The sequence below is a fragment of the Dicentrarchus labrax genome, unplaced genomic scaffold (genome assembly GCF_905237075.1).
Source record: "Dicentrarchus labrax unplaced genomic scaffold, dlabrax2021, whole genome shotgun sequence".
Classification (NCBI taxonomy): domain Eukaryota; kingdom Metazoa; phylum Chordata; class Actinopteri; family Moronidae; genus Dicentrarchus; species Dicentrarchus labrax.
Window position 1 is genome coordinate 10,872,474 of NW_026136701.1, and position 20,683 is coordinate 10,893,156.

Genomic DNA, 20,683 nt, shown 5'->3' on the forward strand with positions numbered 1-20,683 from the left:
AGGACGCTGTCACACATTGAAAAATACGTGCTTTCAGCTAAGTGACCAATGGCTTGTTAATATTTTCATAAATTGTTGCAATATTCATTAGTTGTCTGAATTATGTCTCTGTCGTGCGTCTGACAATCGGTGAGAATTTAAAAAAGAAAAGAAAAAGATGCATATTTTTAATTTTTTAATATTAGTCATGACTTGGTCCAGTTCTCCTCTTAAAAAATTACAAATATGAAGTGGCTGTGATTTAACTGCAATTATGACTGCATGTTGGATTTATTTCTGATTTAAACTTGGGTCTTGTAACCAGGTTCAGCACAAATTCCTGAATGACATTCATAGAGCAATGAGCTGGATCAACAGTCACCAGCATTTACTCCGTGGAGAGGTGATGGAGCCTGCGGTTCTCCAAATGGACCCTGCCAATCAGATTAAGGCACTTGAGGACGTCCTAGAAGGACAATTGGATAATGGAAAGGATGACTTTCTCATAATCTTTCAGCACCAGGAGGATATGGAAACTTTCTTCAAACTTTGTGTAGATGAAGAAAACTTAAAAATCAATGCCATGTTCCTCTAAGAGTCTGATATCATATGATCCGTACCTCAGACCCAGACCAGTGCATGTCCACCCACTTTCAAAAATTATTATTATGATGATTGTTATAGTTCTTATTGTAATTATTATTATTGTTGTTGTTATTATTATTATTTTCATAATTATCAGTGTTAGTAGTATTACTATCACCATTATTGTCATCATTGTTATTATTATCATTATCAACATCATAATTATTGTCATTATTATTATTATTATTAACATTACTATAATTTTTGTCATTATGATCATCATTAATATCATTTTAGTATTCCATTAACATTTTTCCTGTTTGTTTTATGTTAATGTTTGTTTGTTGTTAAATAATTTGTTGTTCAATAAAAATAAAAAAAACTGTCTAGTGATCCCTTTAATTTAGATAACATTAAGAAAGTATTTCAGGTTACATTTGATTATGATAAATACACATTAAAATATATTACTATTTTCGTCATTTCTGTTATTTTGTGAAATGTGTCAATATTGTATTTCATAATTAGTAAAACCAAAGATTAAGTCATTGTGTTTAAATCCCTGCATTTCACCACATTCATTATGGTTTCTCGTCCCTCTTCGGACACCGTGGCTGTGTCTCCTACTTGCACACTTCAAACACTTAGTTTTAAGTATATAGTGTAGATAACACAAAAAGTCAGTGCACTGAAAGTAATATTAAATCAGTTGGGCAGTGGGCATCGCTAAATGGCTTAGCCACGTCCCCAGAATCAGCCCCCCAGACACATACGACCAATATGTATGAAAATTTAACACACATGTTCAGATGTGTCATGATCAGACAAGCAGAAAAGTTTTTTGGACCCACATCCCAAATTCAACGAGAAGTAAGCTGTTTTGGATTTAGTGGTAATTTTCATGTTGCATTTTAACAAACTCCTTAGGGAATTTATCCGATCGACCTGGGGGAGGAAAATAAAGTCCTTGTGGACAAAGATCAGAGCTGGGAGACAGCAGTGCAACAGCTAGGGGAGGACAATAGACAGCTGCAGGAGTTTCATCTGCAGAAGAAGAAGCGCTGGAGAAGAGTCTTCAACATCCTTCAGAAGAAGATGATGACAGAAAGAAAAGACAAAGAAATAAAAAGAGGAGGAGGAGAATATACCTTAGTAGAAGGGATTTATTCACTGGCTGCTGAAAAAGAAAAACAACAGGGACAGTGAGGTAACAGAAGGCTGCTGGACAACAGTAGTTCCTTCTTCCTTCCCCTTCACCTCTCCAGCCTCCCTACATTTCTCTTTACCCCCTCTTCCCCCTTTCTCCCTTATCCTTCCCCCTTTCCATGGGTACTTTAGCCACTAAAGCTGCTAGGAGACTCTTGGGAGTCATACTTCCCACAGGGACATAATCAAGACCATGACAAAGAAACATGTAAGAGTGTTTTAATGATGCAACTTCAGAATCAGAGGCCAACACCAGAGTCTGTCCCAGAAAGCTTCAGACACTTCAGTTGCAGAAGTCGGTGCAACAGTGCCGTGTGTTTAAGAGCTCGGTGACAACGAAGCAGAACTCAAACTGACAACTCATGTCAACTAATGTCAAGACCATTTGTAAGTTTCCAAATGGCTTTCAGGTTCATTGCTGGATGAATGCAACGGTGCAAGCTGCAGTTCCCCTGAAAGTTTAGGGGACAAAGTAACGCACAAACCCTCAACCCTCAAAAACCCAGAGAGGCTGTTCGACCAACAGAAGTGTACAGTGCTCTTGTAGAACTAAACGTGGTTCAAACAACTTTTACGTTTGTTCCAGACAAATGATCCACTGGATTTATTGGGTCCCTTATTGCTCTGGTTAAACCAATGTGGGGGTGCAAACAACTACCCTGTTAATAAATAAACAAAGGTGTGAAGAAGGTAAATCCACAACCTGCACCACCTCAAACTTGGGTAGTATTGTTTTTTTTACCACAGTCACAGAGTTGACCAGAGAGGTGAGGGGCCTAAGTGAAGAAATGAAGGCCAGTCATGTAGGTGTTACCAACCTCTGAATGTTGGGGTTCTGCCTGTGGCTTTGCCGGCACACTATGGAGGAGCTGGACAGTGCAGAGGCAACACTCCAGTCTCTGGAGGCCAAGAAAACAATGGTAATTACTTAAGGGTAATTTTATATTTTCCAGATGTTAACCTGCCGGAGTTTGTCGTAGTGTCTCCTCTGCAACAAATTACCTCAGACTGACTTGACAGTTTAGTAGACAGAAAGCTACAGCCCAGAGTTGACTAGAATATCCAATCAGCACGAAGATTAGCAACTAAAAGTTATACCTAGATGTTTTTGTTCGTATGTTTTCTGTTTTAGATGCCCTGACTCAGCGAATAGGAGCAGGAGCCACTGAATTTGCCTTTGCTCAGGAAGCACAATAGTGGCTTCGGTATGCTCCAGACCGGATGGGTGGGGCTGGACGCAAAACCCCAGAGCAGGAGTAAAGCTTTAAAAAAATGTTTTTACATAAATAAAGTTGTTTTTCTTAACAGATGTAAATTGTCTGTTGTTATTTATATATTAGATAAAGCCTAATGTTTAGGATAGCCAATTTCATTCAACATTTATTCTGGTTGAAATAGCATTGAAGTCACATGATTTTTAGTTAGGCTATTATTTCAACGTTGTTTCAATTGTGATACTGGGAGTCTTACGTTGATTCAATGAAATTAGCGTTGACAGCAGAATATTGATTCAACAGAGTTTCAATGATGTTTGCTATCTGGGTACTACACACGCCATGACCTCTCTTCTTAAGCTCTCTTTCAATCCACGAATGACGATGTACGACATGTGGTTCCACCGTAGAGAGAAAACGTGGAACAGTCCGGATATTATAACACTTTATTTATTCCGAGTATTCCCTGATGGACCAGTACTTTGGATATACCTGTGGGTGAAGACCAGACGCAGCTCTACAGCCACACCTGTTACATATTAGCATTAAAGTGTTGACCAAGTGACCTTCGCGAACATGGGATAGCCTTCCTCTATGAAAAGGTGCACAGAGGCCTTTGAATAGCTCCAAAAGGCCAAAATGGAGACAGTTTCACATCAGACAATGAAAAGAAAGATAATTTTACAAGGTTCCATTAAAGTCCAGGTGAAAAATCAGAGTGCTGTTTGCTTCCGCACATTTATGTATTTCCTGTTCAAACAGGCAGCTAGCGAGGGACTTGTCATCCTCCAGTGAAAATCACTTTCAGACCGGGACCAAATACAGCGTCCATTGCCGACATAGGACAGTTTGAAGACAGGGATTAAAGTACGGAGGTGTTTTTATTACCGGTTTTGGTTCCTGCCACCCTAAATTAGCTAAGTTGACTAACATTAGCTGCATGAACTAACTAGCTAACGGTATTACATTACTGTGAGCAACAGTAAGCTTCTTTTAACAACAAGTCCATCTGGAAACTCCATAAATCACCTTCGTACCACTATCCTCAAACCATCCTCTGTCTGTGTCAGAGGTTGTGTTCACTGTGAGGTTGCTGAGCCCCGTCCGGTTGCATGCTAACGGCAGATACGTTAACAGTTAGCTAACGGCTAACGGCAGATACGTTAACAGTTGGCTAACGGCTAACGGCAGATACGTTAACAGTTGGCTAACGGCTAACGGCAGATATGTTAACAGTTGGCTAACGGCTAACGGCAGATATGTTAACAGTTAGCTAACGGCTAACGGCAGATACATTAGCAGTTAGTGGAGGCAGAGCAGCTGGAGGATGTCAGAGGGAAAACCAGACAATATTTTCTCCATTAAATATAATCCAGTTTCAAACAAATCACTTATAAAGTTGAGTTTTTGTACAACAATCAGAGACACAGCCACCTAGAAACACTCCACTCCGTTAGCTAGCCATGCTGCTGCTAGTTGGCTAACGAATTAATTTTAACTCTGTATCGCCAAAAGTTGAAAATTAATTGACGGGTGAATGTTTATTTATACATTAGCATGCGTCACATTTTGTTTTACTGATTTAACTTTTACACACTATTATTTAGTGACCAGAAAACAGAAAGGACAATCAGTAACCACACTGGTTATCGTGTCTGTGTGGGTTTTCTCCGGGTGCTCCGGTTTAATATTACTAAATAGAGATAGACACCAATTTCCTGTAATGATTTTATACAATAATATCTATTTTAACATATTTTTATATGGTTCTCCAGTTTCCTGTCAAAAACATGCACACTGTACATGTGTAAAGACACTAAAAGGAGTTTTTACAGTCACTTGAAGCACTTTGGACGGTTAAAGTTTGTAAAAGTTTCTGTGTGGTAGCTGAGCTAACAGCTGTTGTTGTAGGCCAAGAGAGGCTCACTCTCCGGTGTCTCACGGTAAACATTGTAGTCCCTGGTGTTTCCACTAAAGCACAAGTTCGAACCACTGAATAAAAACAGAAAAATAGTAAATAGAGGGTTAACAAAAAAACTAGCATAAAGTCCTGTGAATAATGCATCTGAATCAGTAAACATTTGAAAATGAGCGCAGCAGTGTCACAGCCTCAGTGTGGAGGTCGGGGGATTAGAGAGCGTTTACACTTTTCTTTTATATAAATTATTCGACGTAACAGTCGACTATCTCAGCATTTGTCTTAAAATTTAAAGAGGATATGAAGCAGTCAACCAAGTTAAGCTGATTTACTGAACTTATGTGTTTTTCTAACATGTTTTGACACTACCTGTGCCAAAACATGTTACATTTCATGTCCACTTTAAAGAGTGAATTAAAACCGTTGAGACATATTTAACCCACAAGTGCAGATTTTCAGTCATGTCAAAATAACATGTTTTAGGGTACAGTACCTCTTTAATGTATATATAATTTATAAAATCATGAACTAATCATAAAATACCAAATAAAATGCAGAATATGTGTGTGTGTGTGTGTGTGTGTGTGTGTGTGATTTAAGTTTGTGATAATATACAGTGGATTTTGATTGTTGAGTCTCGTAAGCTTGATGCTAAATACCTGGATGATAACTCTACGGTAAGAAAACAGCCCGTCGAAACATCATTCATTTATTTAACTTCTGAACTAAATGCCTACAAGAGACTGTCCTCAAAAGCAGAGGAGAGGAGAGGGCAGACCTGCAGTGACCTAAAGGAAGCTGTGGGCTGTCTGGGCGGGTTTACTCCGGTTTACTCCCACATAGTAAAAAAAAAAACATGCATCCTGTATATATGTAAATAAGAGACACAGATTTCCTGAAATAATTTTTATACAATAATTTTCAAATATTTATATTTTTATATGATTTATTTAAATGTAGATATAGTTCATAAAATCATGAACTAATCATAAAAAAACAAATAAAATGCAGAATACATTTACGTATATAATTGTGTGTTTTTACAGATTTTCTGTTTGCATTGTAAGAAGTAGACAGTTCTTAATTATGATGTCAATGAAATTATAAAAATTTACCAGACAGAATGCGTCCGTGAAAAAATAAATAAATAAAAAGACAGGTTTACAATAGTTAAAAGTAGACACTTCATATTGTTATAATCTTTTGTTTTGTTTTGTACCAACAGGCCTGTAAATAGTTTATTACTGTTATTGTTATTGTTTAAACACTTCTTTCTACGAAGTAATAGGTCAGATGTTATATTATTATTATTATTATTATTATTTATTATTATTAAGGCTCTGATGTGCGCATGTCTGACCAATAACCAAAAATGATTCTCGTTCTGAACGCGTCATGTGACTCGCGCACCACGTGACCACTAATAAAAATGGCGGCGCACTGTTCTACAAGACTAGCAGCAACAACAAGATCAGGTACTGAGCAAAAACACTGTCCGTACTCTAGTGGACAGTCAACGATAGCGACTCCTCGGACCACCGTGGCCCTGCGTAACGTAAAAACAACGTAATGACTTAATACGTAAAATAAAGCAGGAGGCAGCAGACGGTAGCTTGATAGGTAGGACTAAGTTGTTGTGACGTTAAGGTAACGTGTGTAATCCCGGGGTTCCGTTTATGGACTGATTTCATACCAACAGTGACAAGGGTATCTGGCTTTTCATGGTGTTTGTTGATAAAAGGGTGGTGGTCTAGAGACTCAAGGCCAATTGGAATATTTCAGTTCAAGTTCACACACACAGCCACACACACACACAGCCACACACACACACACACACAGCCACACACAGCCACACACACCCACACACACACACAGCCACACACACACACACACACACACACACACAGCCACACACACACACACACACACACACACACAGCCACACACACACACAGCCACACACACACCCACATAGCCGGCATCAGTCAGTTTGTTCCATGAAAACATGTACTCTTAAAGAGCAGCTCCTGGTCTTCCTGTTATACCTGTAGCTCTGGTTTGTAATTATATCTTTGACTTGATTTTATTTAGTGTTTTGTGCCTTCGATTGGATAGTGAAAGAGGGGGTTCCTGGCCGGACTCGAACATGTAACATTGAACATTTTAAGCCTCTAGGGCACCAGGGCACCCCATGTAGTTACATACTGGAGGAGGTACCTATGGTTGGACACCACTATTGAGCCTCCTTTCACGTGTAGATATCGCAACAGCTTCACATTGATAATAAATAAGCCTTTACTGTAACCGTAGCGATCGTGTAGTGAGCACACAGACGCTGTCAGTGACAGATACTTGTCCTTTCACTTGGTGGCAGCTTGGGGACATTGGTACTAATCAGTGGTCTTTAATGTGGCTCAGACAAGACACAATGAAATACACATTGTGCCACAAAGTATTGCCTTTCTCACATTTATTTTACATAAAGAGTACATAAGAGTGCGCCCTCTTCTTCATTGTGTTGTTTTCTTTTTCCCCAGGACTGGGTGGTTTCCTGTGGAGAGTTTGTTGTCTAAGAAGCGGCGGTCCCCCCACAGCCCTACTGTGTCAGCAACATCGGCATTTCTTCTGGAAGAAGTGGCAAAGTTCTCACAAAGTAGTTCGCCCAGCTACCGTTAGGCCTGCCTATGCAGTACCCAAGGTACAGTACCTTCGTTCCCATAATGCCACAGTCCTCAGCTGTATTGTGATTGGAAAGTCAGCCAACCATGACTTGTAGTTTGATGTTTTGCTTTAGTTTTTTTTTTCTTGCCTAAAGATCCAGTGTATAGGATGTGGTAGCATCTTGCACTTTAGTTGGAGATTGCAACTCCCTCGCTTCACCCTCAGCTTCCAAGCTTGAAGTAGGAACGCAAGCGCCCCTATCTAGACCCAGTGTTTGCTTTGTCCCCTCTGGACAAACATGGCGGCCTCTGTGGAAAGCAACCTGCAACATCTGTAGATAAAATAAATAGCTAGTAGATCCTCCTAAATGGACTTTTAATTCAAATTATTACTATGTCAGAAACCTGATATGAATCCTGCCTGAAATTACTCCCAAATTACTTGAAGCGACAAAGGTTAACTTACATATGCATTCAGGCAGGAATAGTCTTCTATTGCCAGAAATGGAATATAATATTCATAGGTATGTTTTCATTAGTGTATAATCACCTGAATACAGGAATTGTTATGGTTTTTTTTTTACCTTTTAGTATGTTTTTATCTACAGACGTCGCAGGGCTCCTTCCATGGAGTCTGCCATGTTGAAGGGCTTTGTTTCCACAGTAGCCCAGAACAGACAAACAAAACACCAGCGGTAGATGGGGCTTGATTCTTGATTTTCAACATAATGTGGTGTTTCATCTACATAATAACTCATGTAAAACAAATTTGTTTGTTATATTTGTTTGTTGTCTCCTGGCATGTTCACCCGCCATTCATAAGTCCTCTGTTGATCCCTTTATTGGCAAGCATTGAATAATCACGATCAACACATGCACATGCAACTATGAACAGCTGGTAAAATAAACACAGTGATAATATACATTGATCGCTGTGGGTATAAAGGAATTCTGTAAGCCTTTTTTTTGTCATTGTTAAGGCTGGAGAGTCTGGACATTTTTGGTTTAGTCATCTTGAAACAACAAACCCTGTATGACCTATCATTCATATCCTGTCTTTCCTCTTCTCCCTGACTGTAGCACATTGTGCGACCTGGCTATGTAGACACTAGACTGGTCCCAGAATGGCCAGACTACATAGAGATCAAGAGCCAAGAGCAGATTGAAGGCCTTGCTAGAGCATGTCAGCTAGCCAGACATGTACTGCTACTAGCTGGACACAGTCTGAAGGTACGAGCCTGCTCTACAAGTAATGTGTGTTTCTATGTCATGAAAACAGCCTAACATTTATAACCTGTGGCTTCCAGGTTGGTATGACAACAGATGAAATAGACTTCATCGTACACCAGGAGACAATCAAGCACAATGCCTACCCCTCCCCTCTCAGATACGGGGGTTTCCCCAAATCTGTCTGTACGTCTGTGAACAACGTGGTCTGTCATGGCATACCTGACAGGTAAATGTGCAGAAGATCTACTCACAACATTTAGATCAGAGAATATCACTCCTAATGGGAACGGGCCTTGTACATAGAGAGCGTGCTCAAGCAGTCTATTCATACAGTGACACCTAGTGTCCACAATGTAAACTGCATTTAAATATCCACAGCAGACCTGATATAATTTAAATTTCAAAATAACTCACAAGCCTTATGTATTACAGTGTCATAACGAGAGGCCTAATTTAGATACAACATTTTTTTTACTACATTGTTGATAAAAATGTTAAATATAATGGTATATATTCTGTCCAAAAAATCTCAAAATTAAATCACATTTCACCACACTTAAATTAATGTTGGCAACAGAAATCTTTAAATCTTTAACTTTCTATAGACATTTTGAATTAGAATTCATTTCGCAATTTGTCCTTTTCTAGAAGGTAGATGTAATAAATACAAAATATAGATATGTACTGTATATTTAAAAATTGAGGTACTATGAGTATGTTCTATATTAGTTGTATTATAACGTAAAAGTTGTACACTTTATTTTTATATGCCTGTCTCCTGCAGTCGGCAACTTCAAGACGGAGATATCATCAATATTGATGTCACTGTGAGTTGATGCCTTAACAGACACAAACAAACTCAAAGACAATACTACAAATGGGATCAGTCAGAGCAACACTGCTCCCATCACTAACTTCTGCCTATTGCTGATAGGTATATTTGGATGGTTTCCATGGTGACACCTCAGAAACTTTCTTGATTGGCGAGGTGGATGAGGTTGGGCGGCGATTGGTAGAAACTGCCAGGCTTTGCAGAGATGAGGCCATCGCTGCCTGCATGCCGGGTGCACAGCTCTGTGTTATAGGAAACACTATCAGGTACAAACAAACACACACAAAGAATACCTACATGGCGTATAGTCACATTATTTTTTTCTAATATTCCAACTAATCCTTTCTGTACTTCTGGCAGTGAAATAGCTCATGCCAGTGGCTTCCAAGTGTGTCCTTATTTCATTGGACATGGAATAGGCTCCTACTTTCATTGCCATCCTGAGATCTGGCACCATGGTAAGTTTGGGTCTGTGGACAGATGATGTGGTAACCTCAAAAATACTTGCTGTGTCATTGTATGAGTTTATATAGCAATATGAAAACCATGTTGCCAAAAGGTCTTTTTAATTAATAAAGAGAATCTTCTTATCTTTCTTTTCAGCTAATGACAATGACATGACCATGGATGAGGGCATGGCATTCACAATAGGTGAGTTACCCTTTACAGTTTCTCCGTGCACATTAAGATGCCTCTGTGTATGAGAGGCTGATATTGTCTGTTTCTATAGAGCCCATACTGATGGAGGGGTCTGTAGAGTTTAAAATATTGAAGGACAAGTGGACCGCAGTGTCTGCAGATGACAAAAGGTAGGTGGTTGTCTTTGTGCTAGGTTAAGCACAGTGCCTCCCAGCTCCTAGAAGTACTATCAGTCTTCTCATCTCCCTCTCAAATAAGCATATTTCCCCAAATGTTGAACTATTCCTTTAAATTCTTTCATGTGCATTGTGTGTTTTTGTAAATTGACATTCATGCAGGTCGGCTCAGTTTGAACACACAGTGGTCATCACATCTGACGGAGTAGATATTCTCACCAAACTGCCAGAAGAGAGCAACGGTGACCTGAAGGGATCTGACTGCTGACCCACACATCTACTGTTTGAACCATGTTTACATCAACAACTACCTTTATGATAATATAAAACACACCATTAGAACAAGAACTTGAATCTGTAAATCTGTAAATTGTGTAAAAAGAAAAATAAATTTTACTTTTAATCATTTACAAGGGATTAGACATGCAGTATCTGTATATTCAGTTGGACCATTTCAGTCTGTTCTTTTGCTACCCCATCAGCAGGTGACCAGTTTTGTACTTGATGACAGACCGTTCAGTGACAGTTAAATGTGATTTGAATTGAACTAGAAAGGATTTGTAACAGTTAAATGGGAGTAACACTAGCATGGTCTAAACCAGGATGTTAGACTTGCCACCAATCAAACACTAAAGTCTTCTGATTATTTAATAAAGTCACACAAGCTCAAATTTTATGTTTTCATTTAACTGAGTAATTATATTTTCTATAATATATACCTCACTCCACTATTGGACTAAAAGAAATCACATTTTTAAATGTTAGTCTGAAATATCTGAATCCTTTAACACACAATTTGTTGACTTATTTTTTCATTAACCCCCCTAAATCCCAGGAATATGGGGGTTCCTAGTAGCTCACCTGGTGGAGCTTGTGCCCCCTGTATCGGGACTGAGTCCTTGCTGCAGTGGTCCATGTTCAGGTCCAACTTGTGGCTCTTTGCTGTATATCATCATATGAAGGCAAAAAGTCCTTTAGAAAATCTAATACAACAAATATTGCACAAGACATTACGCCAGTGTTCTCAACAGTAGCTATGGTTCCTGAATACGAGCTCAGCTGGAGCTATGTGGTCAAGGTATCTGAATCATGAAATACAAACTGCATAATCAGATACTGTGACAATAATGTCAGTGGAAATATGTCCCTTGGTAACATGTTGAATAGCCAGTAGATGGCAGCACACACACTAATACATTGGAGCATGTTGCAGCCAGCACAGTCTTCCCCCTTCACTCTATTCACTTGTGATGGACAACAGCACAACTGCATCTGACCATCTCAAATTTGTTTGTGGCCCATAATCAGGAGGGGGAGACAAACAATCTCAGTAAGTGTACGCCTGCCTCCTGATGTCAAAGTCAGGAGTAAGTTGAAAGTCCGGTCCCAAGGCCTGAGGTTATCTAGTTTATCAACTGCTTAACATGAAGCTTTTCAGTATCACTTTGTTTTCTATGAAAGACTGAACATGTTGAAGACACATTGCTGCTTCAGCATTGTAATTTCCAAGTGTAGAAACATCCTTTTGGGCTTTAACCGTTCCTCTGTCTATATCTTTTGTCTACAGGTGGATTTAATAAAGAAAAGAACCATAGATAAGATATCTCGCAACACCCTTTCTCTCTTTACCTCATCTACTTTTACAGTAACACTCAACATCTCTGACATTTCTCTCTGTGATTAGAGCAGAAATTACGGGTTTGTTAATTCACACAGAAGTTGGATTAGAGTGCAGCATGTGAGTGATTAAAAGTGTCTCCTACCAACCTACAACAAGTTCTCAGAGAGTCCGTTTGTTCATAACGCTGTGTGGGTAATGTTGTAATGATACTTATGAATACAACTAACTGAGCGTGTGGTGAAGATGCTTCAGAGAAAAAAAAAAAAACAGGAGGAGAAATTGGATTATAGCCCTCTGGGTGTGTTTTCACTTCCTGCCAATGTACTCTTGAGTGTGTGTGTATGTGTGTGTGTGTGTGTGTGTGTGTGTGTCTGTGCTCATGCCAGTGCCAGTTTGTGGGTGGGGCTGGAAGGATTACACAATAAAGGTGGTTCAGTTTATCAGGAGTCTGGTCATGTCCAGCCAGGATATGATTCACGTATTGTAATTTAATTTAATTCGAAGACATATGTTGATAAGAATTACGTGTATGTTTATTCACGGGGTTGTTACGGGGTATACAATAAATTAAGGGACTCATAGTCTGAAATGTGCATAAGCAGTCTTATACATTCAGCTTGAGGGACAAAATCTGAATTTTAGACCAAAGATCCACTAAAATATTTAACCGAAGTCCACTTTCTATTTGTTAAAGCAATACAGTACTCCCCACTTGATTTTAGGTCAGGGTGTGGTGTGTGTGTGTGTGCGTGTGTGTGTGTGTGTGTGTGTGGCTGAAGGAGAGTGAGCTTCCTGTGAATCAGGACAGGAGTCATGTAAACAATTCTTAATGGCCTCCCATCAAAATATGATTCATTAAATTTCAAACATCTGAAAAGATATCAGAGATATCAGACAGCAAGAATGAGTGAAAGTGGAGGCAGAGAGTAGAGAGCAGAGAGCAGACGGTAGATATTAGGGGGTGGAGGATTTAGGGAGGAGCAGGGAGTGGCGGGGTGAGGTGTTGGATTGTGGTCATGAATTCCCTCTCCTGCCTCTCATTCTTTTCTTGCATGTTGGGACACATTCCTGCTCTCTCCTCTGGCTCTGCAGATCTCCTGTGAATCCTCGCCTGCTTATGTTGAGGATCTTTTTTGGTTTTCAGTCTTGAAATAACTATATAATATATAATATAATATAATGTGTTCTATTGTTTAAGATTGAAACCTTGTGTATCATTATTACCTCTGCAAAGGAGGCGATGTTTGTGTTCCAGTTTGTCTGTCGGTCTGAGCCCCAGTATTCATATAATCTTCAGCAGTTATGTGAATAACACATTTGAAAAAAAGTGTATTTTTTAAATAGCGTACCCTTCTTGTGATTGGTTGCCAGTTTCTTTTTAAGCATGGATAATGTGACATAGAATACCACAATTCAAATGCATCACATAAAGTCTGTGTAAAAACACTGAGCCTGACACAAAACAAACAAAACACAAAAAGCTCAATATCTAAGGTTTACTACGAAAAATGTCAGATAAAACTGTCTTTCTCTCAAAAATGAAACATTTGAACTACTACAACACATTATAATTTTACCTAAAATATCACAGCAATTGTATATGAAAGCTTGCTTTGTTTTTCACAACAAATGTAAATGGATGTAAGTAAGTGGTCACAAGTTCACCCTTTATGACAAGATTTCATGGTTGTCTATCAATTTATGTATTTTTAATGCACAGGCAGATTAACTATTCCTATACCAAAGAGACAAATAAAGAAGTTTCTTCGCTGGTCCTGAAAGGGTGTATTTATATCAGATCAGCTGTTTATTTGGTCTGTTTGTTCAGCCTCCAGTTTTCTGGTTTGCGATTGTTGACATTTGTGCAGCCTTGATAGAGCATGGGTTCTCTGAGTGTGTTTTTTTTCCAGCTATTAATGTTTTATCTCCTCAAAACAAATACAGCTTTCTTCCTGTGTTCACGGTGGATGCTGCTCAGCTATCAATTCATAAAAAAACTGGTGCTGAAGATACAATCATGTGACGTTTATATCTGCCGTCCGCATTCCTCATTCATTCCGCCATGTGTGAGGACACCTCTCTCTCTCTCATATACTTAATAACACATTTAACATCTACTGTGTTAAGCTGTTCTGTTACTACAGTATGGGTAGAGTCATGTGTTATGTTTCTCCCACGTTCTCACATTCCAGGTGTGCATACCTACATCAATGTATGTGTGTGAGACTCAGACTGTGATATATCACACTTACCTGGGATCTCGCTGAGGAGCACCGCAGGAATCTTTGGTTTCCTTGGTGACCTGTGGCATTAACAAAGTGACATATCATTTTCAGTCTTGTGGAGGCAGATCTTTATGACACATGCAGAGATTGCCCAAACTGAATTTTACTGAGTAACCCTCTCTGTGGGAACACCTGAAGGCCAAGCAAAAACAGCTGAGTTTGTTACCTGGAATCAGACATGCAATGTTCCAGGACATGTAGCCACAGGCTGATGATGTTGAGTTAGTAAACACATTTGGTGTCTCCACAGTGATGGGGCTTCTTCATTGTGAGACTGAAAGTAGAAATGAGGGAAGCAAAAGAAAAGTTACTTGTTAACTCGTTAATACACACTGTTTCTCTTTTGGTTAAGATAGGAATCGGTCAGAACCCAGAAGTGGTAAATTCATAGAGCCACACACCTTCTCCTTGTGATCACTGAAGCCGGTGTCACTCACTGTGGTTCTGGTTTTGTATTGAGGCTGTTATTTGTCATCTTTGTCATCTGATTTTAGTTTAATTGCCTTTATTTGTTGTAATTTATGTCCCATAATTTTGCCTGTTTTTTTTTTTTATTTCCCAAACTGCGAGTGTAACAAGACTACATGCTAGCAGCTCTTTGTACATAAGAACTCTGAGCTAAATGCTAATGTCAGCGTGCTAACATGCTCACACTAACATGCTGATGTTAAGTATGTGTAATGTTTTACCATGTTCACAATCCCAGTTTCGCATATTAGCATATCTCAGTCGGGACTAAAGTTCGGGACCAGCTGACCTACATTGCGATCCTCATGCAGGGTTAAACAGGAACAGTATTCAGTGTTCATATGAGAACATGATTGAGACTGAGAGACTTAATTCTTTCAAATAGACAATGTGATACCAAGAACTACCTGTAACAGACGACACTGATTACTGGAATGAATCCTTAATGAATCAACGTGGCTAAGCAGATTTATATGAGGGGTGTTTTGGAGTCAAATTAAGCCACATAGAGTATATGTGTGTCACAAGTTACAGTTAATCTGCAAGAATGCATTTGTTTGTGTGTGTGTGTGTGTGTGTGTGTGTGTGTGTGTGTGTGTGTGTGTGTGTGTGTGTGTGTGTGTGTGTGTGTGTGTGTGCATGTAGCAGAAGAAGAAGGTTGTAAACTCAAGTCACCAGACTGGCAAGGGAGGGTTTCCTTCTTGACTGACACTTACAAGGTGGAAAACTTTCTCTTTTAACCTCTTGACTCTTTCATTGTAAGGAATGCTTTTATGTCTTCTTAACACAGTGGAAATATTTTTGGAGGAGTGATCTGGTGCTCCCAGACCATAGATAAGGAACCCAAGCTATCCACTGGTGTGTGGTCTTAATTTCTGGGTGTATCTTTTTGGCTTCTGTGTGTTTCTTTGTTCCTTTGACACCCCTCCTGTGCCTAAACAGCCAGAGCAGTCTGCCAAAATAAGAGCAGGGGTGCAGTAGTGTGTTAGTGTGTGTAGATGGTATACATTGCCCGAGGCAGCTCTGAAAAGGTCTCTGATAAATGGTAACTGTCTGCCTCTGTTGTCATCTGACATTCACACTTGCACACACACACGTTCACATAAACACACACTGGAGCTCGCTGCCCGGCACAATGGCCTCTCTTACTGCATTTGGACCAGAGGAAAACCGGTTAGGCAGCTCAGAGCAATAATGTGTGTGTGTGTGTGTGTGTGTGTGTGTGTGTGTGTGTGTGTGTGTGTGTGTGTGTGTGTGTGAGTGTGTACATGGGCCTCAGTGGGAGGTCTGGGGACATTTGGGTCAGATCAGATAAGCTTGAAAGGAGAACAAGTGTTTTATTTCTTTATTCCTTATTCTCTTTGCTTTGATCTGTTTAAAAAAAGTGTTCTACCAAGACAAAGAGTTATTTATAGAAACGGAGCCCACTCGGTGCAGTAATATTGATGTAATTGTCACTGATAGACAATACTATCATATGATACATGCAATATTTATATTAGAGTGTCCTGTCTTGATGAGAAGACGGAGAAAAATATGAACGACAGACATCACATTTAGCTTTCCTGCTTTGACTGCACTCCTTCCTACAGGCCAAAGTTTTTTTCAACAATAGCAACTGAGCTTGTGTGTGTGTGTGTGTGTGTGTGTGTGTGTGTGTGTGTGTGTGTGTGTGTGTGTGTGTGTGTGTGTTTGAAAGTACAGTAGTGCAGTGGACAAAAACAGAGGGAAGGAAGTTCTCTCTGTGAAGCCAAAAGGAATGGTGGTGAAGGAATTTCTAAAAGAATCCTCACAAGTTCGAAAGTCCCTGCCAGAATCCTCAAATAACATTAAAACAGCAAAGTTCACTACTTATGTCTGTGTGTGTGTGTGTGTGTGTGTGTGTGTGTGTGTGTGTGTGTGTGTGTGTGTGTGTGTGTGTGTGTGTGTGTGTGTCTGAATAACAATTAGTTCTAGCCAGTAACGTATAGCTCTCTCTCTCTCTGGCTGCCAAAGCAAGGCATTCATTATGGTGGAAACTGTTTTGTTGTGCTGTCAGCTTTGAGTTATGGACAGTTTGTGTGCACTGGTGTGTGTATCTGTGCATTCCCTACTGCAGAGCTGCTTCAGGTTGAAGAGGTAGATTTACTACAGGGACCTTTTACCTTATGTATCATAGAAATCTTAATAGGATGTTTTTTTTAATCCTAATATTTTGAATAAGATTCACACAAAGTTGGAGATTTTAATAAGTAAGTGTCAAACTGAATACAAGAAAGGTATTTGTTAATAACCCATACATTTAGAAATATAACCTGATTGTGGTGGTTACATTGAAAGTTACAGGATTAACAAACTTATTACAATTCGTTCTGAAGGGTGGCTCAAGAGCTAAAGTCAATGGTTCACCAAAGTCAGTAGGATTTACTTTCTGGGGACCATGAATGTTCAGAGGCAACCCTTCCAATAGCTAAGCAGGCACAATTATAAAATCTGTGTGACAACAAAATAGAATTAATTAATTAAAAAACAGCATGTTTTAGTCTTGAAAACAGTTTCATTGACAGTTGGCAATCAGGATGTCTCGGCACCTCCTTATTTTAATTTCCAGCTGTTACACCCACACAGTGCAGTCACAGTCTTTTACTGTTTGCCACTAAACCACTTTACAGGAGCAATTTGGACTTAACTGTCTTTTTGAAGAGTGGGGAGAGTCATATTTACAACCCTTACCTCACCCACACTCCCAGAGTGCAGTGCAAGGATTGTCCCATCAACTCTTTATTGTCTGATCAACGGAGAGAGAAAGATAACAAGGTTGTGTTTGATGGGAGTGGTAATATGACTTAAATGTTGATGTGTTTTGTTACTGCATATGACAGATAGTAAAGCAAAGATAATTAAACAATACAGTTCAGGAAGAGTGACTAGTTTTATAATCTTAAATCGTTTGTCATCCAACTTGAATCTGTCAGAAGGAAACTGAACATTTCTCACTTTGCCCTGCCCTCAGGTTACCTAACATCTTTTTGAAGCACACCTGTACCCCTCCCACAACTACTGCCATCTCATATTACCTCCTCTGGCTAGGGCTGGGACACACACACACACACACACACACACACACACACAGCTCAGTCAGGGGGTAAATGTACAAATGGGGGTTGCAGTTGTCCCAAGGGTGTTACAGCACTGCTGGACAGGAGAAGACATCAATTACTTCTTATTGACTGTAATCAATACACTCATCAAGAAGGGTAAAGGATCTATTACAGTCTGCACCGTGTGTGTGTGTGTTGTGTGTGTGTGTGTGTGTGTGTGTGTGTGTGTGTGTATGTGTCCCTTTATGTTTTAACCATGAGTATAAGTTCTACTAAGGAATAGGATCAATACTGTGAATAAGATACCACATAGGGGAATGTAAATTAGACGTTTGTCCCCACAATGTCACTTGATTGCTAACAGATAGCTTTGCTTTCTTTCTCTTTTGCAGGACATTATATATCCTCACCACACTTACGTCAGCACCATCTTATGAGCTAAGAACGCTGTTGCTCATAAAGGACAGCTCCTCTGAAATGAAAGCATTAAAATTACATTCTCTATGGGTATTAGACTTTCATGTGATGTTAAGAATGCATTAAAGTGCATTAGACCAGGACATTTCTTTGTTTGATTTGCATTATTTCAACATGATTTCGGAATCTTGTTTCCAGTCCCGCTGACAGCAGATTATATCTCATATCTGAACAGTGAATATTAAGCTATACAGCATAACATGTTGTATTTAATTTGTTTTATACATACAAAAACTGTTCAATATTGTGATTAAATAATCAGTGAGCTGTAGAGGTTCTGATAGGTGGATACTTTTACCTTTGGACAGAGCCAGGCTAGCTAGTTTCCAGTCTTTATGCTAAGCTAACCGGCTGCTGGCTGTCACTCTAGGATCAGCTGCACCATCAATCTGTTTTTATCAAACTCTTGGCAAGAAAGACAATAAGTCCCAAAATGTTGAACTATTCCTTTAAGGTATACTGCTGTACACCATGCATACTCCCACCCAACCAGCCAGCTGTTACTTGAGAAGAGCTGGGTCGGCACTCATTGATCATCTGTCTGTCCTGTGTTTTTGTTGAAGACATTCAGCTGACAAATACTTCATCAATTTCTCTGATCTGATATATCAGTTCTGAGATGATCTGCTGTCAACATATTTACAGGCTCACATAATCGATTGTGCTCAGGGAAAGTGCATTCATGTGCTGCAGTTGTGACAGACCTTGGGTTGGAAGTTCAGTGTTATTGTGTAACTGATTGTGAGTGTGTGTATTTATCAGTATCCTAAGGCTATGTGTTTCTATAGTGTCATAAAGACACACGCACACACACACCCTACCACTCAGCTCATTGTGCCACACCCTCAGGTGAGTGTGCGTTTGTTTTCTCTTAGTGTACCTGGAGCTGCAGCTTCGAGAACAAATACAGGGCTGTGGCTCGGGCGAGTCTAGGCGCTGAATTTTCGACGTACGTGTCTGTGTGTCAGAGAACGTTCCTCCACTTTAGCACCCAAGGCAACATTTTTTTCTCCTCTGCTGTCGTTATACTGAACATGCTGTACACGGGGCGCGCACACATTGTATTAGGAGATGTAGTTTGTTATAATCATTAAAATCACTGGGTCTGTCAGATAAGTTGTAGCTTATATATATATATATGTAACTAATGATTCATTATGATTATGTGCCAGTTAGCTCCTGACTCAGAGTTAACTGGCAATGATTCATTAATAAAGTGATCAGGAAGTCAGTTCTCGAGTATCTTATCTTTGTTTATTCAAAGTTGGAAAGTATTTGTTTACTTTTTGTTATTCACATTCAATTCTTGATCTTTTCCTCAGTAACTATGTGATATTTTGTGCGCCTTTATCATTACACGTTACCCTTAAAACATGATTGAATGTCAGCTGATCAATGCTCACTGTTTCTTTATGTGTAGACGAGATGTGTGACCTTTATTTCCCTGGAGCATAGTAGAGGAGAAGAAGAAAAGGTTGGGGGCGGGGAGGGTGTTGGTAAGCTGTGATATGTGTGATGTTGAGGTTAGACGATAACCCACACAAGAAAAGAAAATAAGAGCTGCTGAGGCTGGAAAGCTGAACACCAGAGGAAGAAGGAGAGCTGTGATTTGTTGTCAGACAGAGGAAGTGTCATATGTCTGTTCATTAATTGGGGGTCCTTCTCTTTACACTTTGGGTATGGAAGTTTACTGTAAAGAAAAACACGAGCCAAGGGCGAGCTAAGCTAACTCACCTCACTATACAGACTGCTGTTCTTATCAGTGATAAGGCTGATTCCTGTTTCTGACAGAACCATAAATTACTGGTGAACGTCCAGCATTAGACAAAACCGCACGAAAAAAAACAACACACATGCACAAATAGCGCCAATGAGCCAACGGTCACATGATTTAGGGATTCCACTACCTTCAAGGAGGGAGATCTTTTATAAAATAGAGTAATAGTATCAAGACATCTGCAAAACATGTGACTGACCAGGGTAAAAAGGAGAAACTCCACTCTAAGCTTGTTCTGGTGGTTTAAATACATATCAAATGAACCTTATTTTCCAACCTAATATGATAGATCAAGATTTGGGACGCCCTGGTAGCTCACCTGGTAGAGTCCTCTCTGCAGCAGCCCTGGGTTTGAGTCTATACATATAAATATAAACCCCATATATGTATAAGATCAAGTGTTAACTTCTGTTTTTGTCCAGCTCCAAGTAATGCTGAATCACAGAGCTGGTTCTTGCTGGGGATCATAAAAACTTAAGTAGATAACAGACCTGTATAGGAACCACATTCTTCCCCTTGCCCTTTTCCTTTTTTTG

At 39.6% G+C, this 20,683-nt stretch overlaps 1 protein-coding gene across 1 annotated transcript; it reads left to right on the forward strand.

The window, feature by feature from the left end:
• Positions 1-6,285: 6,285 nt before the first annotated feature.
• Positions 6,286-12,215, forward strand: metap1d (methionyl aminopeptidase type 1D (mitochondrial)). The gene is made up of 10 exons (XM_051408396.1): positions 6,286-6,377; positions 7,440-7,600; positions 8,643-8,792; positions 8,870-9,018; positions 9,577-9,619; positions 9,727-9,890; positions 9,985-10,082; positions 10,228-10,275; positions 10,355-10,433; positions 10,602-12,215. The coding sequence occupies exons 1-10, from the start codon at positions 6,332-6,334 to the stop codon at positions 10,705-10,707; spliced, it is 1,044 nt and encodes a 347-aa protein (XP_051264356.1). The 5' UTR covers positions 6,286-6,331; the 3' UTR covers positions 10,708-12,215.
• The last annotated feature ends 8,468 nt before the right edge of the window (positions 12,216-20,683 follow it).